The sequence below is a fragment of the Olea europaea genome, chromosome 17, assembly GCF_002742605.1.
Source record: "Olea europaea var. sylvestris chromosome 17, O_europaea_v1, whole genome shotgun sequence".
NCBI lineage: Eukaryota > Viridiplantae > Streptophyta > Magnoliopsida > Lamiales > Oleaceae > Olea > Olea europaea.
Genome location: NC_036253.1, coordinates 24,283,376 through 24,310,722, shown reverse-complemented (window position 1 = coordinate 24,310,722; position 27,347 = coordinate 24,283,376). Strand labels below are relative to the sequence as shown.

General features: G+C 33.4%; 1 protein-coding gene and 1 long non-coding RNA gene across 2 annotated transcripts in view; one reads left to right on the top strand and one right to left on the bottom strand.

Annotated features, from left to right (window-relative positions):
• The window catches only part of LOC111365481, a 6,257-nt gene extending 4,416 nt beyond the window's left edge, over window positions 1-1,841 (top strand). The window contains exons 3-4 of the long non-coding RNA XR_002697464.1: window positions 51-140; window positions 1,566-1,841. This is a non-coding gene — a long non-coding RNA (uncharacterized LOC111365481). The remainder of the gene's footprint in view (window positions 1-50; window positions 141-1,565) is intronic.
• A 14,420-nt stretch (window positions 1,842-16,261) lies between these two features.
• On the bottom strand, window positions 16,262-26,625 carry LOC111365480. Its single transcript, XM_022986034.1, has 11 exons — window positions 26,137-26,625; window positions 25,337-25,457; window positions 25,093-25,178; window positions 19,984-20,028; window positions 19,614-19,905; window positions 19,421-19,521; window positions 19,056-19,122; window positions 18,332-18,559; window positions 17,425-17,883; window positions 16,903-16,975; window positions 16,262-16,649 (listed from the first exon to the last, which is right to left on the bottom strand). Exons 1-11 carry the CDS (start codon window positions 26,562-26,564, stop codon window positions 16,405-16,407), a joined length of 2,145 nt encoding a protein of 714 aa, XP_022841802.1. The 5' UTR covers window positions 26,565-26,625; the 3' UTR covers window positions 16,262-16,404.
• Window positions 26,626-27,347: the final 722 nt, after the last annotated feature.

The following is a 27,347-nucleotide window of genomic DNA, read 5'->3' as shown; positions in this document are numbered from 1 at the left end:
CCCCCCCTCGATATATAACTTGTTAATATTTCTTCCAAACTATATTACAGTATGAAGACGATGATGGCGATAAAGTTCTACTCACAACAGATGGAGATCTTATTGGTGCAGTTAGCTATGCGAGATCAGCTGGACTAAAGGTGTGATAACCACTTGTCTCAACATATACTTTACAGGCTAATATATTGTCAGGGATAATGTGTTTATGGTTTACCTCTTGCTTAGCCAAATATGTGAGGCACCTCTTGTTAAGTGATATTCATGATGTGGTACCTCAATTTATTCCTGACATCCTAAGAGGGAAAGTAATTATAACTGCCCAATAATGATTAATGGTTAATTTTATTGTTCAAATGTCTATCTGTTAAACATATTCTATGATGGATCTATAAAATACAATCTCTATGTTAGAAACCTTTTCATTTTACGGTTGTCCTACATGTACATAATATATTCAGCTAGGACTTTTAAGTTGAGCCGAGCATGCTACTTGTCATCAAATCTTCAATCTAACTCTGATTCTCTAGGGATGGTCTATTGATAAGCACTAAGCAATTGACTCTTTAAGTCCTACAAAACAGAGACTAGCATGGATAGCCATCAGAAAGTTGATATTGTGGTTACAGCCGAAATTCTTCATAACCATCAATTTCTCACCATTTTCGGCATTATAGTAATTGTTGTCCTTCCTTCCTTTAAAGAAAATTTAACTTATTTCTATACATCTTAGACAGCAAAGCTTGAAATTTATATACCTTTACCACTGTAGATGGAATAGCTGCCTATTGTTTTACAAGAACCATGGAATTAGATGCCTCTATCTTTCGCGAGTAGGAGGATTCATTTAAGAAGGGAAACGAGTTCTTTTCTTGTTTGGGAAAAATTATAATGAGATTATAATGAAAAGGAGTAATGAGTCCCACGAAATATGTGGATATTAGGTTGTTAGTAGTTGTGAATGTGTGCTTAAAATTAATGCTTGACTTTGACTTTAGATTTTATAAGGTGATCATGATGAAACCCAAACAAGCTCTAATGGTCCCTCCTGCTGATGCAGCCCTTCACCAACCTCGAATTGGACCCACGGGCAATAGATCAGACTCTTGGAGAGTTCCCTCAAAAAAATTCTGGCATGCTTATTGGTAAATTAGTTATACTCATAATGCAATCCCTCTCGGAGGAGCTGTAGTTTATGTCAAGTTGCTTTCCCCTTTTGATTAAAGCAAAAAGTCAACAACCGCCCGTACATTGCTTCTTGGCAATTTGAAAATAATCTTACAGCCTGCCACTGCTATTGTTATTTCTGTGATCGTGATATCAAAATTACCATTCCATAGTGTCTAATTAAAATTCTAACGTTTTATTGCATGTGTTCCAAATTGTCCTTTACTGAAGTAGATATTGACATCAGCCCTGCAAGTTCACAACTGTTGGTCTTGCAAATTAGCTTTCTGAATTTGAACTTACAGTTTGCTGTCTAGAGCTTCTGTATTTTAATTGACTTCTAATAATGTTCTGTACATTTGGACATTCTTTGACATCACTATTATTTTCATATATACTAGGTTCTGAGATTGCATGTGGAGTACCACGATTCAAGCGATGTTATGAAAAAGCCGCAGTTGGAAACTGCCACTGTGGGGAGAGCTGGACGGATCGCTCTTGGCTCTGGGATTTTTGCTGGAGCAGTTGTTCTTACAAGCATAGGCGTATTGGTCTACCTAAAACGCTCAAAAGCATGATGTTAGTGACGAATTATACTCAACATTATATATGATATCCCACAATGTGCATATATTGACAGTGGAAAGTTTAAATTATGGTTTGGGAGAGCTGCTTTAGTTCTTATGTCCATGGACTGACAGTAGGGGTGGCAGTGGGCCGAGCCGGATCGGCTCGACTCGTTAACCCACGAGCTCGGCTCGAGCTCGTGGCGCGGCCCGGGGGGGGGGGGGGGGGGGGGGGGGGAGCCGAGCTCGTGGCTTGTTTTTCACGAGCCGAGCTCGGGCTCGGCTTGTTGCTTGTGGGCGAGCTCGGCTCGGCCCACGAGCTCGTGTACTCACGAGCCACGAGCCACGAGCTTGTGGGCCGGGCCGGGCCGGGCTGAGCCAAGCCCACGAGTGACTCACGAGCTCGTGAATTTTTATTTTTATTTGCAAATTTTATTGATAAAATTTTAATTTTTTTCCACTTTTTTGGACGAGCCGGCTCGTGAGCTCAGCCCACGAGCCGCTTGACGAGCCGAGCGGGCTCGGCTCGTTGGAGGCAACCCCCGCTCGGCTCGAGCTCGGGCTCGTCATTTGACGAGCGCGAGCTTTGACGAGCCGAGCCGGCTCGACCCAATTGACATCCCTATAGACTGATGGAATCATCAACAAAGTGGTTAGTTACTTGGTGGAAGAGCAAATTATGAACATTTAGATCCTGTCTCGAGCACTTACAAGGATGATGAAAGAGAATAAATGATATTTGAAAGGTTGTGAGGAAAAATATAATTCAAAGAAGGTGAAAATGGAATATTTTGTCTTAAACTCATGCTAAGATGTTGCTGCTTTTGAGGACTAAGGTTACATTAATTTTTGTGTCAAAATTGTCGAAGATGGTCGCAGATGGTCAAGTTAGAGTATTTTTTTTATTTTTTATTTTTTAAAATTTCACCATTCTCGACGAATCAAATTCAAACCTAGGTCATTTTCTTAATAAGGTTTCTCTTTTATTAGAGTTAGGCTTTGATCTTGTGAAGTTGGAGCTCTGTTGTTTGTCGGTGATGGGCAACGAATCATGAGGGGATGTTCGGTATGTAGTATTGAATTATTAATGAAGGATGTTATTTGAAAGTCACTTTGACAAAAAGAAAAGTACTGATCTCTTTTATATAAATATGTGATTAAATATTTTACACTAATTTGCATAAAAAAGTAAGTAATTTATAATATAAAATAAGCATCTAGAAAATAAAAATATGATCAAATAAGTGATACTTGGTCACAATTACAAAGATGAAAAATTGTAGGGTAGTCTTTAACCTGTTCAAAAAGTGTAAAATTATTTTCAAATATTTAAATTTAGAAATGTCGTCCCAAATCTATTTATAAATATCAAGGCTTTAAAAGGTGCCAAAAGATTAAGCTTGTTAAGATTAGATGAACATTTTTCTTCTTCTTATTTTTAATATTATTTAAATTATTATTCATATTCTTATAATGATTCAATTTATTTAATTATTTATTTAACTTAAAAAAATATTAAAAAAAGACTCGCTCATTTTGACATCTAGGCCCTTATTTTAGGTGGTCAAAATAGGATTGATTGTGTTTTTTCACTCTTTTCATATGCAGGGTGATTTTTTCACACCTCACACTTATGCCCACTAGACTCGGCCTTTTTTTTCTTTTCGCATATACAATCTGTATTGTTCAATCAATGATTTCGAATCCTGAAATCCTTCTTTCTCAAACCTCATCCTAACAGATACAAGATATACACTTCTCGTCATATGATGTCTCATAAAGTGCCATGCCTATGGTAGCTTGAAAACTATTAAGCAAATTCTAAAAATGGTAAGTACATTTCCCAAATATTGTCAAGATCTAGCATACAAGCTCTTAAACACATCTCCAAGTATATGGATGGTCTTCTCAGAGTCCATCGGACAACGTGTGATATGTGGTACTAGACTTGAGTTTCGTTCCCATAGCATCCTGTAGAATTTTCCAAAATTTTGACGAGAATCTCGAGTCTTTATATGAAATAATAAAAAATATAGCTTAACTAATTTTCTTACATAAGCACATACATATTGCTCCTTGGTGAATGCCATCTTAATTGGAAGAAAGTCACCTGACTTTATAAGACAAACCACTACTACCTAAATATGTACGATTGTTTCCTTTTGTAGATATTAAAGGTCTTAACATGAAGTCCCAATTTATGTGTTCCTCTCTGATGTTCTACTTTCACTCGTGACACGCCATACACTTCCTTACAAAGAGTTCTACTCGTATCTTCGTATTTTTTTCACCAAAACGTATATTGAGGACATTGATGCATTTTTGTACCACAAGAATGTGATGCAAAAGGGGTGGAGTTTCCTTTTTCAAGAATTTCATTCCTTAATCCCCCATCTTTTGGAATGCACAATCTACGTTTATACGTTTGTGTCTTATTGTCAACTATTTCAAATTCGTTGCACTTACTGTCCCAACTTCATCCATGAACTTACACAAAAATGGATCATTCTTTTGGGCTTCTCTAATCCACCCTCTAATAGTAAGTTGAACTATTAAAGTTGTGACAAGAGCTGACTTCTGTATCAAAGGTGTAATAACCTCTAGCGGCAATTTTTCAAATGCATTAACTAATTCTTAAATGGATGGAGATGTCTATTAACGGGTTGTTTTTCTACTAAGAGTATCAACAACTACAATAACTTTACCTGGATAGTAGAGAATAATGCAATCTCTATTACAATTCTCAACCATTGCCTTTACCTTATATCTAACTTCTTCTAGACAAAGTAGTATTCGAGACTTTTATGATTGGTATAAATCTCACAATATCGAAACCATATCTTTAAGGCATGAACTATTGCTTGAAATTCTGAGTCATATGTTAGATAAGTTTGTCATATATTTTAAGTTTTAACTGCCTAGAGGAGTAGGCAACAACATTTGCGTGTTGTATCTACATGTGTCCCAAACTTTATTTTGATGCATCATTGTACATTACAAATCCTTCCGAACCTTATGGTATTGTTAATACTAGTGCTGAACCAATCTTTGCTTCAATTTTTAAAACTACTTTCAAATTTCTTAGACGATGGAACTTTACTCTCTTACTAGTCAACTGTATTATTGGTCTAGCTATCTTAGAAAATCCTTCAATGAATCTTGTGTAATAGCCAACCAGTTTCAAGAAACTACGGAGTAATTTTTCATTGCGACTTTAGTTGGTTCTACCTCAATCTCTTGTGCAGTAACTATATGACCAAGGAAGTCAATTCAATCTACCAAGAATTTACATTTTTGAATTGGCATCTAGTACAATTCTCAACTACTCTTTATGTTGGTGCTTATCTTGTGAGCATACCAATATGTAGTCAATGAAGATCAAAACGAATTGGTCTAAGTAGTGGATGAGAAATTAAGTTCACTAAGTTCATATATCAGTTGGTGCATTGGTTAACCCAAATGGGATATCTGTGAACTCATAGTACCTACGCCAAGTTCTAAATTTTGTGTTAGGGATATCGTAGTCCTTTATGTTGAGTTGGTTATAACTCGATCTCAAATCGATCTTTAAGAAAACTCTCACACCTTTCGATTCATCCAAAAAGATCATATATCATTGGAAGTGGGTGTTTATTCTTTCTAGCTAGATGGTTTATATCCCTACAGCCGATACATATCCTCATTGACCTATCTGTCTTCTTAACAAATAATGCTGGTACTCTTTACAGGATGCACTAGATCGGGTGAAACCTTTATCTAGTATTTCCTACAGTTGTATATTTTTCTTGCAATTTTTTATTACTATCTTGTAGGGGGCTTTAGATATTGGTGCTGCCCTCGGGTCAAGCTAATTGTGAACTTCACTTACCTATCTGTTGATATACCAAGTGGATATTCAGGAAAACAAGGTCCACAAACTTCTGAACCACTAGTGTATCTTCAACTGTTCATTTAGATTGAGTTTCCTAGTGATATTTATTGAGAATCCTTGACATGTATCCTTTATCATCATTTTCACTTTCAATGTAGACACAAATCAGGGTAGAGTCCCAATTCTTATCTCAAATAATTGGAATTCTTCTTCTCTAGGCTTTCAAAACAAAACCACTACTTGCAGCATAAGATGTTTGCTCAATTTCTACCTAGCCACTCCATATACATCAAAATCTTTCAGTCTTAAGAGGTGCAAGTCTGTCTTTAATACCTTTCCTTCGATTTAACTTGGCCCCTATTTGACAACTATTATTTCAAAACTGTTTATTCTAAATATTTATTTTCAATCACACATTCACACAATAAAATATACTGTGTAAGCCCAAAAATTTTTCCTACTTTTTAATTATATATTCTCCAAAAATTTATTATTCGAAACTTTTTTGCCAAATAATGACCATCAAACAAGGACTTGATTTTTTACTATTTAATTATATTGATGACTTCTCCTGATGCGGTACAAACATCTAAGTTGTTTGATTTCTCACGTTTGTTCTCAATCGTATCCATAAAAATAGTAGAAATAAATGAATGTGCAGCTCCAAAATTTATAATGACAATAAAAGTAGGGTCGACGAGCTGCTCGGCTCGTTAAAACCCAACTCATGGGCGGCTCGTGGGCCTTGTGCCCACGAGCGTCCAAAAATATGAAATTTTTTTTAAAAAAAGGTGCAAAAACATGCATAAATAAATAAATAAAAAAAGTTAAAAAAAACACGAGCTCGCGAGCGGCTAGTGGGCTCGGCCCATGAGCTTGTGGGCCGAGCCAACTCAACTCGACCCATTGCCATCACTAAATAAAAGGTATATCAAATATCAGTAACATATTTGTTATCACATTTGTATCCCACTGCTATTCGGGGCAATTTTCTAAATGACCAGAATATTTATTCTATTTTTCACAATGGCCTTAACAATTGGAAATACTATTTTACCCTTACTTTTATTATTTGCAAGATGTATCCTTCTCTTTTCGGGATTCATTTATCAGGACTTATGTTTGTATTTTTTTTATTTTTCAAATAGTCTAATATTCTCTGCATCTTGATAATTCCTCAAAGATTCTAGGCTGATCTTTCTTAGTTATATATCCTAGAATTATTCCTTTTGAAACTTCTTCTTCTATATCTTTATGTTTAATTATAATATCTTCTACCTTTTTTATTTTTCTACTAGTTCTTACAGAATCAAATATTATATTATGCTCACAATAATAATCTATATCTCTATATATTTCTTCAAGTTTTTCTTGGCCAACACAAAATATATCTCTAGACTTTTCAGCTAATATAAGTAAAAACCAAATATCTTTTTCACCTAAATATAATCTGGAATTATTATCATCATTAAAAGTGGATGTGGATGCTTGTGAATTGTTCATCAAGTTTAAAGTATAAGCATGTAAAAGCGAGTAAATAACTTACAGTAATCGAGTAAAAGTAAACATGCTTTCCCTCCAGTATGCTCTTTATAGATGCTTTACATGTACTTAATCAATCTTCTGAATCAAGTAGAAGTTCAAAATGTTTTTTAAAATCATTTGGGTCTACAACTGCTTCCGCAAAAGGCTTTTTAATTAATGTTGCATTTCTCACTCTAGAGAAATAGCCGTGTTACCACAGACGCTATATCACAGTATTCAGAGTCTCTGTTTTCACCTCTATTTAGACTCTTTTCAGAATCAAGTTCTTATTTGGAATGAAATTTTAAAAGATAACTCACACACAAGGTGCTACATTTTTATTAGAAAACTGTCTTTTTCCCCTAAACCATTCATCAAAGACGGGTACTTTGGCATGGCTAACATCCATTCAAAATCAATGTTTTGAAAATCTTTTAAAATCTCTATCTGTATTGCCGAGGAATCATGAGAAATTTAACAAAATCCTTTTATGAAAGTTTTGTTGAACATGACAAACTTTATTTTAATATTCATAAACTGAAATAGTACATGCTTACAATCTATATTTACATACCTTTGGTACTCACCTTATGAAGTTTAGAACTCCATAAGTGATTACCTTATTATAAGCTTTGCTATCTTCTGACTATCTAATGTTTCTGAATACAGGTGGTGTATACAGATTACAAAATATGTGAAATGTGTTTCTTCAGAGTGTTTTAGAGATAAGTTGTTTCGATATGCCTTCCCTTCTCTTCTTGCTTCCTTTTATAGAAGGTTTTGAGAATCTTATCTTAACAGTTGTATCCTCCTTTCTTTTGGTGGGTAGCTCAGTAGTCTTATCTCCATCGATTTCTCCATTATCTTCTTGCTAGGTGGACCTCTCCTTTTGAAATTATTTGTCTTATCTTTGAATTTGTCATCCACTTTTGACAACTAGTAGGTGAGTGAGTGATCACAATTATGGAGACTTTCTTGCATTATCTTCTGTCTTTTAGTAGCCACAGTTTTTCTTTAATAAATCTCTTTATTAAAGTAGTGATAAAGGGTCACTTTTGTTGCTATCACTTTTACATCTTTGAATCAAAGAATTCTACAGGGAATTCTTCACTGTTGAGAGATATTTGACTCATATATTCCACTACACAGTATTCACAATGGTGGTCACTATAATTCCAGAATAGTTTGTATAGTTCTTTCGCCATATCTTCTGACCCATGTACTTGGTTTGAGATAATTGAGGACAATAGATGGTCAAGATAACATATGTTTTCTTCCTTTATAGCCATCCTTGCATTGGAGTAGATTATATGGTTTTCAGATAAATAAATCCATATTTTTTCTTTTCAGTAATTATCTGGGTTACGTGCTCAAATATTTCTTTGTACCCTTTTACTCTTCTGTAGGGCATCATATTTATAATATCTTGATATTCATTTTTAACAACCTTTTGACTGGTTGGTAAAAAAATGTTGGTTTGTAAGTCCCATTTTGATAACATGGAATGATAGATGCATATATTCAAGAGCGGGATCCCATTCCATAGTTGCTGAATGGAATCTGATGTATATGTTTGTTTTCTTGATGACTTTAGTATATCTTTTAACAGCCTTCCTGACGTTGGTTGGAAGCTGGTCTATTTTTTTGAGATCTTTGTTGGGATATACACAGAGTATATTTCCTATCTCAAAACAGTTTCGTATCCAGTTAGCTGGTGCTCCTGGATAGAAGTTTATCTTGTTGTATTTTGAATAGTGAAAAGTCTTCATCCACTTTCCAATTTCCAAATACCAATCTGATAGAACATTAAAAATAACAATAAAGAATATGACTTCTTCATGGTTATCTTTTCTGGGAAATTTTCCCTCATGACATATTTTGACAATATCTTTTGGATCTATTCTTTTAATAGAAAGTTTAGATTTAGTTTGGCTCTGTGAAGAGTTACTTTCACTTTTAATATTTTGAATATCTTCTTTACCAGTAATAGGCTGAAGTATTCCCTGTGAAAGGGTTCCTATTACCTTCTTCTCTTTCCCTTTATCATTGGGGAGAGCGCTAGTATTTACTGGTCCTTGTGAAGAAATACTAGACTTGGTACAAGTTACATCTGCCTCAAGGGCTATATTTTTGCCTTGAAGGCTATCTTGGATATTTTGAATTTGTGTTTCCAAATAAGAAACTTTTATCTCAAGTATTTGGACTTTCGTCCTTAGTTGCTTTAGCTCCATCCCTGCTGAGATAATCAGGAAGAAAGTTTTTCCTTTAATATATTAAGTATCAAATTTGAAGTATGAAAACCAAATTTGTATCCTGATAATATATCTATTGGTAATAAATGGATCAACATTATTTTTCAAAAAGGCTTTAACTTGAGTATTATCAGTTCTAATCAAGAACTTTTTTGGTAATAAATAATCTTCATATTTTTGAACTCCTCTTTTTACAGCAATGAGTTCTTTCCTGTTCGTCTCATATCTAGTTTCAACTTCTTTGAATATTTCTGATGTATAACCTGCAAGTATCTCAAGACAAGAACAATTCTTTTCACATTTATATTCTTTATGATTCTTTTTAACCTTTAATACCGCTCCTCAGAAATTACCTGAAGCATCAGTTTCAAGGATAAAGAAATATTCTTCCTGTAGAATTATAAGTTTGGGCAATACCTTTAATTCTTCTTTTACCTTTCTTATATTTTCACAATCTAGTTTTTTCCAAGACCACATTATATTTTTTCTTAACTTTGAAAGAAAATATTTTTTTAGTTTGACACAATTTTCAATGAATCTTTCAGCATAATTCCATATACCAAGGAAGTTTTGTAATTGTTTTTTATCTTTGATTTCTTTAGGAAATTCTTGAAATTTTTCTCCAATATAAGATTGCAATTGCAATTCTCATTCTTTTATAAATAATCCTAAAAATTCTATTTCTGTTTTAGTTATTTCAGCTTTCTTTTGAGAAAGTGTAATACTGTGTTTTTTCATAATATAACAAAATTTATCAAGATGTTCAATATGTTCATCAATATTATTTGAATGAATAAGTAAATCATCTACATATGCAATACAAAAATGAGTAATTGGTTTAATTACCTCATCTATTCTTCTTTGGAATATCTGTGGTGTATTTTTCAACCCAAATGACATTACATTCCGTTCGTATTGTCCTAAAGGATTAGGCGTACTAAATGCAGTTTAATGGTCTACTTTCTTCTGTAAGCATGATTTGCCAAAAACCTGACTTACAATCAAATTTTGAGAATATCTTTTTATTTTGTACTTGCTTAATAAGGGTGTCCTTATTTGGCAAGTAATATTCATCAAATTTGGTAACTTCATTTAGCTTTTTATAATTTATCACCATCTTGACTTTTCTTCTTTTTATCTCGCTATATTTTCAAACCATAAAGGCTGGGCTGCTATGTGGACTTTTATTAGGCCTAATTAATTTGGCTTTTAGCAATTCTTTTATCTGGTCTTTAAATTCCTTTTGGTCATCTACACTATATTTCATGGGTTTGACTCTAACAATAATGTTTGGATTGGTTAATTCTATTTTTACCTTTACTTTGTCCGTATTCCATTTTTCTAATGAATTTTCAGAATATATTTCAGAAATTTCTTTTTTCAATTTTTCTAACCTATTTTCTGTTGTTATTTTTAGGACTGTAACTGATTTAAATTTTTCTGTACTCCAACATCCACCACGCTGAGTTGAGGAACTCTGATGATTTATGTCTTTATATGCTATGGTATAGTGATGAAAATTTACCCCGCCCCACCCCAAATGGGGCAAAAAAAATCGCCCCGTCACGGGGCACGGGGCGAGGGATAGATGGTCGCCCTGTCGCCCCGCCCCGCCCCGTGAATTTTTTTTATTTTTTTTTAATACTCATCCCCGCCCCGAACCCGTCCCGTGAATTTTTTTTATTTTTTTTTTTAATACTTGGAAATATGAAGATAGAAAATTTCTAATTATTTGTTCATCCAACCCTTAATTTATCATAACTTTGTTACTAATTAGCTAATTGATTGTTAAGTATTTGTTTACATACTTAATTATAACTATTATAACATATTTAGAGTTCATCTACGCAACATATTTCAAAATCGTTTTTATTTAAACTTATTTTCTATCACAAATTTTTTAATAACATAATTTACATGTAGACCTATAATTTTTTCATACTTTTTATCCACACATTCTCTAAAAATCATTTTACACTATAAATAAATTTATCCTAAAATAAAAACTTAAATTTACATAAAGTAAGGGTATTCTTTATTAAAAGTTCAACTTAAATGTTATCCGTATTTTATTGAACTCAGAATATATATAAAATAAAAAAAATTTAAACGGGGCAAGAAAACTGCCAGTGTCTATGAGGACAAGAAGATTCTTCTTATACCCTTCTTGGTTTACATATCTTGTTTTGACATAATATTGCGAACTTGATGGCTCAACAATACTTAATTTCTTGAGTTTGCTTATCTTAGAGTTTTGTCTGGAGGGGAATCTTGCGATAAGATTATCTCCTTCTAAGCTGACACTATTTCTTTTAATCAGTTTTCCTTCAAAATTAATTTCTCTAGTTTGTTTGTGGAAATCAAGCATTATCTGTTTTGGTATAGTGACTTCATGTTCTTGGTATTTCCTAGGAGGTATATATTGTACTAATTCCTCAAAATCTTTATGTATGATAATATTATCAGTTATTTTTCATAGATTGTTGTGATGCCTAGTACTAAAAGCAAAAATTGATTTTATGCTTATACTAATAGCCTTACTTTTTTGTAACATTTTCAAGTTTCCAATTTTATAATATAGATTGAAACTTTGGTCAATATTTTCATCAATTAGTGATATTGTATAATTTGATTTTACTGTAAATATTATCTTTTGATAGACTAAGTTTCCTACAACTGTTCCTAATAGAGCATCAATAGGATCTTGTAAGATTCTGTTATCCATACAATATATTTTTATTGGTATGTTTATACCTTCTCTAAAAAATCCTTTTACCATTATTTGGACTCCTCCTATTTCAATACATTTCAATTTGTTTCTTATGTTTTCTGGAATTTTGGATAACTTTTGTTTTACCCATTCTTTTGTAATTATAGGAATTTTTACTTTTCCTATAGTATCTTCTATATTGATAGACATTTCTTTATAATTCATACTTACAATTATTTTATTTACTCTTGCTAGTATTCCTAAGAATTCTTGATAGAATACATCTTTTTTTTATAGGTCTAATATTTTCTTGGTTATTCCTTTGTATTTTTTAATATCAAAGGTAATTTCTTGATTTATACCTTTTATCGAGTTTTCAACTTCTTCAGTTGTTTCTACTCTATTTCTAGATCTGCTTGTTGTATCTTTTGATTCATATATACTATCTCCTCAGAATCTTCTTCTGATGAGAATGTATCTAATTCATAAATGCTACTGTATTCACTAATTAAATCTTCATAATACTCAATTGGTTCTATATCACTATCTTCTTAGAATTTTTTATAAATTCTAAGAGTTTTTATATTCTGTCTATCCTTCTTTTTAGGACATTGAGGGGCAATGTGTCATTCTTCATTGCAAATGAAACATCTACATTTTTTAATATTTCTTGGCTTAAATTTTTTTATTCTAATTTTTTTTTGGAATATTTTTTGTGTGGTTTAAAATTTCTTTTCTTAAATTTTTTATAGTTTTTGAATTTTCTTTTATATTTCTTATAAGGTTTATATTTTTGCTTATGGCATCCAAATTGTTCAATTTGGCCTATATCTTTGTAATAACATAAGGAATTCTTTCTTATTTTATATGCTTTCCTACTTTCTAAAGTTTCTCTGCACCACATGTCAATCATTCTTTTTGTAAATTCAATCCTACTTCTAAAACTATCTATTTTTACTCCTCTCTCTTCTCCTAGAGGTAATAATTTCTCATATTCTTTTAATAACTTAATTCCCCATGGGAATGGTAACTTTGTAAAATAAGACTTTAATATAAGTTTATTTTCTTGATAATCTCCTTGGTTTAATATATAGTATAATTTTTCAAATTTATATGTATATCTTTCTAATTCACACATGTCACATATTTTTAAATTTTCTAATGCTATCATTCCTTCATTATATTCATCTTGTTTTCTTTTTTCTTCATTAGAAGTATATCTGTCTACCAAGAACTCTGTTCTTAAGGCTCTTTCAAACCTTTTTAATATTTCTTGTATATTTTGATCATTTAAAGTATTCCTATTGTCTAATACTTCAATTCTATTTTCTCCATACTTTATTCTTCCTTTAATAATTTTTGGTAACTTTCTCTACCATTCAGAAACAATTCCTCTGAATGTGTGTTCTATAAATCCAAAAACTGTATATATTTCCCATTTATTAAATTGTATTGCTAAGTCTGTACTTTTCATCCATGTTTCAATAGCTTTATTTTTATCTACACAGTCTAGATCTAACCATATTCCTGTTATGTGGAATGGTTCATTATAAGATTTCATTAGATTTGTTTCTTTTATGGATTGTTTTCTTATATTTTTAATGTATCTTTTTCTGTGTTTTTCTATATTGATTAATACCATCTTTAAGAAGTATTGTTGTGTAATAAGGATAATTGTATTCTTCATCATTACTGAATTCTATTTTTATATTTCAATTTGTTGATGGATTAGTATTCATTTTAGTATTTTCCATTTTTTCAGTTAATTCTTATAACTGTTTTTTATATTCATCATACTCTTCGCCTGTAGATTCTAAGAATTTTTGTTCTAGTTCTTCTACATCTGTAATCATATATTGATTTTCTTCATGTTTTTTTCCCTTTATTATTTTCTTTTTGTATTATCCTAAAATCTTGAGGTTGATTAATTATAATCTTATATTTTCCTTTAAGGTTTTTGTCTAAAAGAGCATTTCTTACTTGTAGATTATGTTCTAAATTTTCTAATCTTTTATGTATATCTTCAAAACTTTCATTTGTGGTGTTTTTAGGTAAGTAGGGATAACTTGGTTTTTTATTTTTTTCAATTTTTTTCAAAAATTCTTCAATTATATTTTCTTCATCTACTATGTTCATCATTATTTTTGGTTCGTAATCTGACTTTGATACCATTTCATCGGAGCGTACAACGGAGGGATTAAGATTTTGAATCCAATTAAATTCTTCATAAGTATTTAAAATATTACAATAGAATTTATAAAATTCACTATCTTTTGTCAAAACCTTTTCTTTAATAATTATATTTAATTTGTTATTTCTTCTTTCCAATTTAAAAATTTATTTATGGATATTATTTTCTATTTTAATTGCTCTATCATCTATATAAACATTTTTATATTTTAATTTTGGATCTAAATATTCTGTAAAGAAACTCTTCATATCTTCTTTTAGATAATTTAATTCATCATTTGTTGCATTTCTTAGATCAATAAAATTTTATATAATATTTGGAGTTAAATTTATTAAAGATTCATGATCTATATTTCTTTGGGGATCTAATTGAAGGTTTGTATACATTGTAATGGCTTTGGTTGCAAATTTTCTATGAGGCTATTTTTGAAAATATTATTATTCAAAGGCTATTCTTTAAATAATTATTTTTTTCAGGTCTAATCTTAAGATTCACCCTTATATTTAAGCTATTTTCAGGTATTTCCTCCTGCTATTCTCCTGTCGCAGCAAAAATGTGAGTAATTACCAACATTATCTAAAACCTAAGGATTTTAGGGAAAGATTTTTGGAATATTTGTTAATTTTGTCCATTTACATGCTAGTAGAAAATGAGACTTCCAGATTCAGTTTTCTATTTACGATCATAGCATGTTTATTTGTGGATATTACTTCTTTGTCTAATTTGCTGTGTAATATGACGACTCCACAATAAACTTGTTACCGTACCATAACAAGCCATTTAATATGGAGTAGGACTTGTGAGTTATTTCAAAACAACGGGAGAACTCAATCACGAGTACATAGAGAAGTTAATTAATTTTGAATATCATAAATTGGTAGCTGAATTATTTAGTAATGGTAATTCTATCTTATGTTGAACTCCTAATGATCCTGAATACTTACAAAAATAACAAAGAATTTCAAAAATAAAAACAAAATTATATTTACAATGAAATGCAATATGAAATACCACAATAATGCCAAATTGCCAATACCACTGAAGAAAGCCAAAATATTACAGAAATAAAGCACCAAAGAAAGCAAAGATTGAGCGAGAACCATGATAGACGATGGATTCTTGCTAATGTTTATTGGTATATATAACAATAAAACAGATTCGTATCCTCACCTTAGGTGCTTAAGGTTTAGTCAGAGTGTCTGTCTCCTAGGATACAATGAAAAATTAGTGAAAACGAGCACTTTGTCCTTACTCCAACGAATTGAATTTCCGTCTGAACAGAATCATCAAGAATTTGGATAGAAAGAAACTTAAAGTAGTGTATGGAGAGAATGAGAGTAATTTCGTGTGTGGAAAGAAGGGGAAACTAACTATCTAAATAGGCTCAAATGGACCGGGAGTTATAAGTGCCATAAGCTTTAACACTGTCATTAAATAAAGGCAAAACGTGGACGCTTTTAAAGGGCTAATTTTTGCTTCATTCGGTCCAATATTTGTGTACGCAAGTCACATCTGCAAACAAGTTCGAGGCTTGATGTGCAATTTCGATTCTTGATTTGCATCCCCTACGTGCGCATATGAAGAGAGTATCTATACTATACATAATTATACCCTTCTAAAGTGTAATTATAAAGTGATAGTTGCTTGTATCATTTTCCATGTGAGATTTTCCCTCCAACACATTAACATCTTCCAATTCATCACTTCAAGTTTCAATTTCTCATTCACCCGCTTATCATTTTTGGCAAGTAAATATATGATTTCGATGTCCTCACAAAGCAGAACACAAGTCAACTTAATCTTCCAAAATGGAAGAACGGGATCCCACTCAAAATTATTTCAAAAGTAGCCCACTAAGTCAATTTTTCCAACAATTCCAACCACTTTTAAATGGCGCTTTAGCACCCAAATGCTGCCCCAAAACTTTCCATACCTCTTTAACAACTTTTTCAACCAATCCACGAACATCCAATAAAATTTGGGTCACAAAATAACAGTTAAAATATATTTCCAATTCTTTCTGGTACAGTTTAATGCAAGTCATCTCAATCATCAAGAAACATCATATATCTACAGGATTATAGAACTTAATCATCAGTTTATGCAAATCATATATATGATTTTTTTTACTCTATCCAATTTATGTCGAATTCTTTCAGTTTCATGAGCCACTTTTGTGTATCTTGAGAAACATAAGTTTTAGATGGTGTCTTCTCCTGGCCATTTACATCATTAGATTCCAAATAATCAATCTTCTTTTCTTTAGCAAGTGCAGCTTGTCTGTTGGGGTGCCTGACCTTAAGCGACAAAAGACGAGATACTTCATGGAGGCCTCCCCATTTCTCCAATGCACGCGCAATGTCGTAACGACCTATAAGGAAAAAACCTTCACTAATAATGTTTAAAAGCATTTACTCAATAAATGAAATAAGCAATCACATTTGTAGAACTTGAAATAAGGTATATGGTCTGGCCAAGACAAGAATATCAGCAAGGGCTAAGATTCATTGAACTTCTGCAATTTCAAAACGATTTACTGTGCTCTTCCACAATGTTCAATGAAAAAATATAAATGATTTCCCAGCCAAGTTTTCTAATGTCAAGACTTAATAGGAGTTTCATACCTGCACGTTCGAAAGATTTTCTGCTGGGCATGAATGATGGATCCATGCCCCAGTTCCTCTGAAACCGACTTATCTACAACATAGAGAGAGCACACAATACATGTTTGCATTATGAGATGTTTGAAGCAAATCTCGTACACTATTTAGCTTTCAACTAAGAACGCAAACATGCACACAACACGACACAACACAGAGAGGACATGGCAATGCATGATATTTCGTAAAAGTACGACCAAGACTTGGACAAGGACTCGTTGAGATAAATTCTTTAAAATATTAAACTTACATATTTTTATCTTTTCTTAATACTTTTTAATTCCATGTCGAACATTTGCTCAAGAAGCGTATCTAAATTATCTATCTAGCATTTGAAATTTAAAAATATAGAAAAAATAGGACACAATATGTGGCTTGTCTGACCAGGAATGTCGATGTCTGATATAACATGATACATGTTGGACGTGACACAACACCCTAGTACGAGTTTCTGTTCTACATAGTCTTTCAATTTAGGCAACTAACCTCTTCTTGCAAATTTTCAAGGTTGTCCCAGTAACCTTTTGGTTTGCGGTGTTTGTAAGCCAGGGAAAGATTCATCAATGTTGCAATTCTTCTAAATCCGCCCATGCGTGTGATTGCCTTCTCAATATCTATCCTCCCATGCTTACGAAGTTGCTTTCTCATTGGCATAAATCCTTCCTGGCCATGTTCGGAAATGAAATTCAGAAGTTCGGATTTAAGAACTTCAATGTCCCTCTGCAGACCTGCAACCTTGGGTCTTTGGCTAGATGAATTTGAACTGCTGCTATCAATGTGATCGGTTGGCTTACTCAAATTATAGGAGCAGGCATTGCTTGATGAAGCTATTTGTTTCTCTGCATTAGTATCGTGTTCGAATGTCCCCCTGGAATTTTTTATTTCCCTTTTCTCGACATGATCTCGAATAGCACATAAGTTTGAAGGGAGATCTTCGTATATGACCTACAATGTCAATTGTATTTATCCCAAAAGAATTCTTTAAACACTAAAATATAATTTGAATTCAATTAAAATTTACTTTGCATAGCTTAGGAGGAATTTAGATCCACGAGATTTTACTTCCCTATGCTTTACCTGAACTATGCATAAACTGATAGATTTGACAAGTAACCTTAGACAAAAGCTATGGATAAAATATAGTATTTGTTTTACTCATATGTGGATCAAAAGGCAAATTAAACAGAGAACACGGATTCATATGTGAGTATTAAGCAGACAGACAATCAATTATCATGAACAAAAAAATATACCCAGTTTTCAACAGAAGCTACAAAAGCTCTAAGCAGAATGCTAATATAATGTATCATATAGAGAATGATTTTCAATTGAAAATAGGGTTAATATGGAACTTTTGCATTCCTGAATGAAATGAATAGAGATAGGAACAAACCTCTTCCATAATAGCTTCAGAAAGAAATGAGTTCTTGCACATTTTTGACTCCACTGAGTACTTTAAAAGTGTATGGTGACTCCCTAATTTCTCCAGGATCCATTTCCCTCGAAACGAATCGAAATCTCCCTCAGCCTGCTCAAAGCTAATCTCTTGTTCAAGACATTCACACAAATCTAGGACAACACGTGCATGGAGAACCATATACAGTAGGCCCTTGCATCCTTCCTGAACAATCAAAACATAAGTTTCTTAAATTGATATAACATTTCAACATACAGTTTAATACACCAACAATATAATGATTAGGCTTCTTTCAAGCAATGTTACACATAAATAAGAAATGATAGGAAAAAAATGAGTAAACCGAGTTTACAAAGGGTAGATTTCTCTAGAAAAGTAATAAACTTTCCCCCACATGGAACAGATCTCATTTCTTAAGATCAAAATTTCGTAAATATCAAAAAAGATGACAGGAGAAATTGATTTGAGGCGTCACTATTTTTTCATGTTTTGTGTAGATTCTAGAGTTCCCCAATGCCGATTTCCAATGAACAGAAAACTTCCTTTCCTATTTAATTTTCATTATGGAAAAGAAACCAGTGGTATCCATCATGGAGGAGTATATTCTATATAGATAAAACCTTGCTGGAAAGCACCAAAGATCTGCAGCAAACATTTACTAAAATATAGCTACCAAAAAATGTCAAAATCACCTATGTACCTGAAGAATGCGAACTTTGTTGTTTTCTCGAGATAAAACCTTGCTGATAGCCAAATTTGGAACTATCCTGCAGAGTTTTTAGAAAATATTGCATAATTAAGAATCTCGCATTTATTTACAGACTAAAACAGCCATACAAAAACAATTGCACATGTATAACTCCTCTTATTCACAAGCCCCCTCAAATTCTTCATCAAAAGTGCATCTCAATTGCACTATGTTTATTGTAATTCAAAAGATTCTATGATTACTTAAGATAGAAATAAACAAAAAGTTAATTTCAACAGGAAAAAAGAATAAGCATATAGAGAGCAATTAAGTAGAGTTTCAGTCAAGTTAAAAAAACAAAAGCCTAAATTATTTACTCGGGAAGACCCTCGTAAGCAGTCAAAGTATTCCATACTTCACGAACAGGAGCTTTTACTGTTATACTGGCAACAACACACCGATGAACACCTCCATCTTCCTTCAGCCCAAAATGAATTCATCAGAAAACTGCTTAAAAATAAATGGTTTTCTTAGAGAAAGGCAATGTATAGTGTAGAGTCAATCAGTTACCAATAAGCCATCAAATCTACGGAGATGAACTTCATCTACCAGGCATGGTCTGTCGAGTTGACAAGATTTCCCAAAGATTCCCCAGTTATTATTCAACTCTCTCGTAGGAGGGGACAATGGACCAAAAGTAGCTTTGACGATTTTTTCCTCAATCTCTCCAGCAGAATGTTTATTCAGTGGAGTGGTTCCATTAATTTTTACACTTTGAAGAGGAAGAGAATCTAGAGATGATGTACTTAAGGACCCTTGAGATATTAATATATTCTGGTTCCCCTCAAAATCGCTTTCAGATCTGCAAGCCAATGCTTGAAGATTAACAGGAAGATCTGATCTGATAATCCTTTCAAGAAATATAGCAGGGAAGTTGAACCTCGGGATGACGTTAACTTCATAGCTCAAAGTAGTAGTTGAAAACCTGCAATAAGAAAAGTGTATGTAAATAAATAAATCCCAAAAAGTACCATTGTTAAGGTATTCAATAAATTTGATAGAATTGTAGAAATATAGTTCCCTTCAAAAGTATCTAGACATACAGAGAGATGATTGTTTTAGCTTACAACTTTTTGTTTCAGAATTAATGGTAATATGCACATGAAATATGCCAACTGAAACATGCGGTCGCTAGCACAAGAGGATAACTCCTACACTTCAAGATCTCTACGTGAGGAAAATTTTGACATTTTCTTCTCTAGGCAGTAAAAATGGAACTAAAAATGTCATTTAGTGAGCGAAGCTTCGTACTGATGTTAAATCCCGCCTCAGAAAAATCAGCGTATCGACAAGTTATTTGGAACTCTGATAATATGTAATATGTTTGAAAAAAGATAACTAGAAATAAATGAGTCACCATTGATATAGTTGATATTAGAGATTATTGAGTTTATTTAGTTTCCAAAATAGAATCTTGACAAATCACATAATGATTTTAGTGGATTTTCGTTCCAATTGTACATATTTTCTTTCCTTTCTTTGGACCTCAGTAATACTATAAAAGGATGTAATACTTATGTGAAAATCATTCAGCAATTGATTTTGTTAAGTCGTGATTAATTTATTTGACAGAGTTAAAAAATTATTCGTCATGTCAACTGAGAAAATTGATTCCATGTGCATTCGCTTTAACGGCAAGAACTACACTTCATGGGCATTTCACTTTCAATTGTTGGTTGAAGGGAAAGGGGATCTATGGGGACATATTGATGAAAATCTCCCACCTCCTGATCAAGAGAAAGATAAAGAGAAGTACCTCGCTTGGAAAACCAAGTACTCTCGGATTATGGCTTGGATAATTGGATCTGTCGATGTTCAGTTTGTTCCTAACCTCAGGCCTTACAACTCTGCTTGTGCTATGTGGGAATTTTTAAAGAAAATCTATACTCAAAGCAACAATGCTCGACGACTTCAGTTGGAATTTGAATTGACAAATTTTTCTCAGGACTCTCGCTCCATTGAAGAGTTTTATTCTGGATTCTCTAATCTTTAGGCTCAATACACAGATATCGTTTATGCTTCAATTCCTGCTGACAATCTCGAAGCTGTACAAGCTGTGCATAAAGTCACCAAGTGAGATTAGTTTCTCATGAAATTGCGATCTGAATTTGAATCTATTGGATCTAGTCTTATGAATCACGAATCTCGTCCAATGTTAGATGGCTGTTTGGATGAGTTATTAAGGGAAGAGCAACAACTTATAACTCGTGCCTCTTTGAAGCAACAACAGAATCAAGTGGCACCTATTCCTGTTGCATATGCTGCTCAACGAAAAATTCAGATCTCGGGATACGTCAAATGTGCAATGTTACAGCTGTAAAGGGTTTGGTCACATGGCAGCTGTAAAGGGTTTGGTCACATGGCTCTTCAGTGTCCTAAAAAGGTATGCAATTATTGCAAAAAGACTGGTCATGTAATTAAAGAATGTCCTATTCGCCCTCCACGCAAGACTGAATTAGGTTATATTGCCATGTTAGCCGCTAGTTCTGCTACGCCAGTTGCTACTACTTAAGTTCCAGCCTCTCCTAGTCCTACCCAAAATTCCATCACTCCGGAATGATCTAACAAATGGTTATATCTGCTTTATCTGCATTAGGAGTCTTAGGTAATCCATCAATTGATACTTCTTCTTGGTTATTAGACTCCGGTGCTTCTAATCATATGACTCATAATCCTTTATTACTTAGTAATGTGTTAGTTTCTCCTTGTTTATCCACTAATCTCATATCCATTAGTCGACTTGTTGATAACAATTACACTGTCTCTTTTTCTTCTTTTGGTTGTCATGTGCAGGATCAAGTGTCCATGAAGATGATCATGAGGGGGTCTAAGGAGGGATGTCTCTTTTCTATTTCATCAAAGCCTGTTTCATTTTTTCCTATTGTTTGTAATTCTGCTACTTTTGATATTTATGATTGGCATAAAAAATTGGGACATCCCAATTCTAATGTGTTACGACAGTTGTTAAACTCTAGTTTACTTGGTAGTAAGAATTCTGCTTGGATTTCATCTATTTCTCTTGATTGTGCTTCATGTAAACTTGCTAAAAGTAAAATTTTTCCGTTTCGTTCTCATGCTTCACATATTTTCGATATTGTTCATAGTGATGTATGAGGTATTATACATGTGGTTTCTCTTGCTCAATATAAATATTTTGTTACCTTTATTGATGACTATAGTTGCTTTACGTAGATTTATTTTCTTCGTGCAAAAAATGAAGTTTTCTCTACCTTTCATTCTTTCCTTGCTCTCGTTAACAACCAATTTTCATCCTCAATTAAGATCTTACGATCCAATTCCGAAGGCGAGTACATGTCTAATGCGTTCCAATCCTTCTTACAAACCAAAGGTATTATTTCTCAGCGATCTTGTCCTTCTACTCCTCAACAAAATGGAGTTGCAGAATGCAAGAATCGTCACCTTCTTGATATGGTTAGCGCTCTCCTGATTGAGTCTTTTGTCCTCTCTCAATTTTGGTGTGAAGCTTTGTCCACAGCTGTTCATTTCATAAATCGATTACCTTCTCCTACTCTTAATAACGTTTCACCACTTTATAAACTCTTCGGTCGTCACCCTACTTATTCCCATCTTCGTCCCTTTGGTTGTGTTTGTTTTGTTCGCTTGCCACAACATGAAAGGACAAAACTCACGCCTCAATATATCAAATGTGCATTTCTGGGATATGGTGGGACTCAAAAAGGGTATGTTTGCTATGATCCTACGACACGCCGCATTAGGATCTCTCGTAATGTTGTTTTCTTTGAAAAGCAATCTTTCTTCTCTTCAGCACTTAGTGTTTCTTCCCCCGAACTCTCTATCTTGCTTGATTTCTCTATAGAATCCTCTCGGTACAAGCCAGGTCTTGTTTACACTCGAAGACATGCTGCACCAAACACTGGTCCTTCTATTGAGACGACTGCCTTCTTGAACCTCCATGATCCTCCATCTTCGACATCAGATCCTACATCGGATGATCTTCCACCACCAGTCCCTCTTCGCCGCACTTCTCTTACTTCTTGACCACCAGATAGGTATGAATTTTCCTCCCATAGCTCTATGATTGCTACTCTTAACTCAATTTCCATTCCTTCCTCCTATAGATAGGCTATGGAACAAGAGTGTTAGCAATAGGCAATGAATGCAGAACATGAGGCTCTTGAGGCCAACCAAACTTGGGATGTTGTACCTTGTCCAAAGGGTGTGAAACCTATTGAAAGCAAATGGGTATATTCAGTCAAGCTTCGTTCTAATGGCTCTCTTGAGCGCTATGAGGCTCAACTGGTTGTCCTAGGTAACCGTCAAGAGTATGACATCGATTATGATGAGACATTTGCTCCTATTTCTGGATCTGATCATGTACTAATTCAGAAGCTTCAGGAGCATCTACACTCGGTTTTTTATATAAAAGACCTTGGCCATTTGACTTACTTTCTTGGTTTAGAGGTTTATACTACACCACATGGTATTTTCTTGAATCAACATAAATATATTCATGACTTGATTTGGTTGGGTAATTTATCTTACGCCTCTTCTGTTGACACTCCATTGGAGCTTAATGTCAAGTATCAAAAAGATGAAGGTGATATTATTCCAGATCCTACTCTTTATTGGAAGTTGGTGGGCAGTCTCATATATCTTACTATTACACGTCCGGATATTTCCTTCGCAGTCCATACTGTGAGCAAATTTATGGATGCCCCTCGACATCTCCATTTGGAAGCTGTTTGCCGAATTATTCGCTACCTTATTGGGACTCCTCTTCGTGGTTTATTTTTTCCTAGGGGGACGCCTCTTGTGCTTACCGCTTATAGTGATGCTGACTGGGCTGGTTGCCCTGATTCTTGTCCTTCTACTACTGGATGGTGTATTTTTTTGGGAGATGCTCTCATCTCTTGGAAATGCAAGAAACAGGATTGTATTTCTAAGTCCTCCACTGAAGCTGAATACCGCGCTATGTCAGCTGTATGTTTTGAGTTTGTGTGGCTGCGTGGTCTCTTAGCTGAGCTTGGTTTTTCCCAGTCACAGCCTACACCTCTCCATGGTGACAACACCAGTGCTATACAGATTGTTGCTAATCATGTGTATCATGAACGTATCAAACATATTGAAGTGGATTGTCATTATATTCGGGATACTTATGATTCCATGATCATTACTCTTCCTCGTGTCTCCACTACTCAACAAGTAGCAGATATTTTCACCAAGTCCTTGATTCACCTCCGTCATAATTTTCTCTCAGAAAATTGATGCTTGTGGACTCCCCAACATCAATTTGAGGGACGGTATTAAAGATAATTGAGTTTATTTAGTTTTCAAAATAGAATCTTGACAAATCACATAATGATTTTAGGGGATTTTCATTCCAATTGTGCATATTTTCTTTCCTTTCTTTGGATCTCTGTAATACTATAAAAGGATGTAATACATACGTGAAAATCATTTAGCAAAATTGGCAGTTGAAAATCAGTTCCCTGTTCAACTAGATATGAATTTTTGCATGCAATGTGTATCTCCTTAATGAAGTAAAAATGCAGAGAATTTATGACCTGTAGAAGATATGGGCAATCCAGCATAAAGTGCAAAGAGTAATTTTCCATAAAATAACGTATTATTTCAATCAACTGGATTTGGTGCCATGTTTTAAAATCTCGACTTGAAAATTTTCATCACACACCAAAAAATTTGGCTTAGAAGCTATATCGACATCTAAATTCATTTTTCACAGTAGACATTTTGGTAACACGAGGAACTCAATCTAATAATCAACGACTGCAGTACAAATATAAAGCCTTGTCTTTCATGCAGCACACAAGTTACTCTCTGTCAGACCCTTGGTTTTAGCACATTGACACCAGAAAACTAGATAGAAAAATGGACCATTGACAAGGGTTCAATAGAAGTATCAAATGAAATCGTATATTCAACTAGAAAGTTCGTATATAAAATAATTGAAACAAAAAAAATTGAGAGAAAAAAGGAAGTACATTACCCTTTGCCAGATTTAACAGACCATTTGCCCTCAAACTTCTTGAAATCTCCATCAACCATAGAAAAGCGAAGTTCCCGATCATTTTCCTGAATAGAAAACAAACGCTGGAGATAAAGATAATGGATACCAAAGCCGAGTTTATTCTCGAAAATTTTAGATTCCAACCACCAAGTACATGTACAATAGCCACAGGCTAAAATTCAAATGACTTAATAGTTGAATTAAAAATCCTTAAGATCCTTACAGAGTCAGCAAATTCTTGAAGATCCAACACAACACGAGCTTCTATATGCCAGTACAGTGCCCTTTGCAAGCCTCTCTGCTCCAACCATATACGGCCAGGATGCGGGCAAGGAATTCTTCCACTGGCATACAAAAACCAGAATGCACTCAAATGCCAGTAATAACAATACTAGCAGTACAAATTCTTTCCCATTACCATCAAAAAATTGATACAGCTATGTTCATACTCGCATAATGACTTCACTGTTGTTCCAAAGTTACTACTTTTTTGCCAATTCTCCACCTCATATAGAATTTGATCCTAGCACCATTCCATTCACAATTAAAATGCCCCTATCTCTTAAACAAAATATACTAAGGTTCCATACAATGTTCTTGAATTAATTCACGAGGTACCAGTCCGCCTTACATTGAAGTTCAGATTGTTAAGGTTAAAATCTCACATCAGTTTAAGTATAAAATAGTGCCCTACATATAAAGGTCTGGGCTACTTAAGAAGTTGACATTCTGAGATTGAACCCAAGTCTTGACATGGTATGAGAGCCCATTAAGATTCAAACCAGCATTCTCCTAACAATGTCACGAAATTCTGAATAATGACATGTTGAGCTGCCTCATCTGATTCAATAAGGTACGGCATGCTATGATCAAGTCTCATGGTCATCTATTTATCCAAATTATGATAACCTCCTCTCTACCAGGGCGTATTGATACCAAAATTTAGCCAAATAAATGTAATATTTCTCCTGAATCTAATAAGTAAATTTTCCACATAAAGTGTTACAAATATAGAGAAATTACCTGCTAACAAGATTAGGAATGAAATCAGCAAGCCTTTCATAGTCAGTAAGAGCATTCCAAACGGATTCAACATCGGCATTAACTGATATTTCACCCTTTATTCTGCGTTCTCTCCATGAAACCACTTCCACTGCACAGTGAACCTTTCTGTCTCCTAAAATCACCACTTCTTCTGCCACTTTTTCTTCTGTTTCTTCTTCATCATTATTGTTCTGGGCTCCGTTTTTACAGTGATTTTTATTACAAAACCGAATCTTGGAGTCCCATTTCGGCCTTTCTGTACTAGAAGAAGAAGAAGTAAAGGCAATGCATGTGTGGCGTAGAAAAGACTTGCATTGGCGAAAACTTAGATACTGGTTATGGGCGGTTTTCAAAGTGGAATTGAGACTCTGCGATACACAGTATTTTGAAGAGCTGCTGCTGATCATGGAGGGAGAGATAGTGTGTGTCGTCTGTGGTGCAGATGATAGTATGGTGTAAGGCGTGTGGAAGTTCGATTCGTGACCACGGATTCTGGGTTTGGCGTTTTATGTACTGAGAAATGAGTGGTTCAAACAAATACAGCAAAATTTTCAACATTTTTACATTTAAGCCCTTTTTTGGTCTGAGTTTATTATTATTTTTTTAATTTATGAAAAACATTTTTTTATTTTTTAGAAAGTATTTGGATAAAAAAAATGTGCAAAATTAATAGTTTATGTATAAAATTATAACATCGAAAGAATGTGTGATTAAAAAAAAAAATTACTTTTGAAAATGGAGGCCAATCAGAGGCTAAATTAAGCTACTGTTTGAGCCCCATTACATTAAATTCTATTACATTTTATTTTTCTTTCTCCTATTTTCAACCACACAATCTTTCATAAAATAATATACACGTAAATCGAAAATTTTTCATTCTTTTTCAACCACTCATTTTTCAAAAAAATACTATTCCCCCCATTAATTTTTCTATGTAATGGGGATCAAACAGGGGCTAAAATAGTTAAACCTTTTAAGGAATAAATAAGATATATATTTTTTGATACAAAATTAAAATAGAGAAAAATTTTAGGGTGACCCCAAATAAATAAATAAATAAATAAATTTTGAAAAGATTACATGTACAGTACAAAAAATAATATACATGCAAAAAATTTAGAATTTCAAAAAATTATAATCATTTCAACATGATTAAATACAGTGTCGGTTATAATTATTGTAAAAAATAT